This window comes from Brassica oleracea, unplaced genomic scaffold (assembly GCF_000695525.1).
Source record: "Brassica oleracea var. oleracea cultivar TO1000 unplaced genomic scaffold, BOL UnpScaffold15517, whole genome shotgun sequence".
Classification (NCBI taxonomy): Eukaryota; Viridiplantae; Streptophyta; class Magnoliopsida; order Brassicales; family Brassicaceae; genus Brassica; species Brassica oleracea.
The window spans coordinates 1-426 of NW_013632035.1; the positions used below are offsets into that span (position 1 = coordinate 1).

The following is a 426-nucleotide window of genomic DNA, read 5'->3' on the forward strand; positions in this document are numbered from 1 at the left end:
CGTCACGGGAAATACATGGCTTGCTGTTTGATGTACCGTGGTGATGTCGTCCCCAAGGACGTGAACGCGGCTGTCGGAACGATCAAGACCAAACGTACCATCCAGTTCGTTGACTGGTGTCCGACTGGGTTCAAGTGCGGTATCAACTACCAGCCACCGACCGTTGTCCCAGGAGGAGATCTCGCTAAGGTGCAGAGAGCTGTGTGTATGATCTCCAACTCGACGAGTGTCGCTGAGGTGTTCTCGAGGATTGATCACAAGTTCGATCTCATGTACGCGAAACGTGCGTTCGTTCACTGGTATGTCGGTGAGGGTATGGAGGAAGGAGAGTTCTCAGAGGCTCGTGAGGACCTTGCGGCGTTGGAGAAGGATTATGAGGAGGTTGGTGCTGAAGGCGGTGATGATGAGGATGACGAAGGCGAGGAG

At 54.2% G+C, this 426-nt stretch overlaps 1 protein-coding gene across 1 annotated transcript; it reads left to right on the plus strand.

Moving 5' to 3' along the window:
- Window positions 1-9: 9 nt before the first annotated feature.
- On the plus strand, window positions 10-426 carry LOC106322328 (tubulin alpha-2 chain-like; the record flags this gene model as incomplete). Its single annotated transcript, XM_013760400.1, is given in 1 exon segment — window positions 10-426. A coding segment is annotated over 1 exon segment (417 nt), but the record flags the coding sequence as incomplete, so codon positions are not given.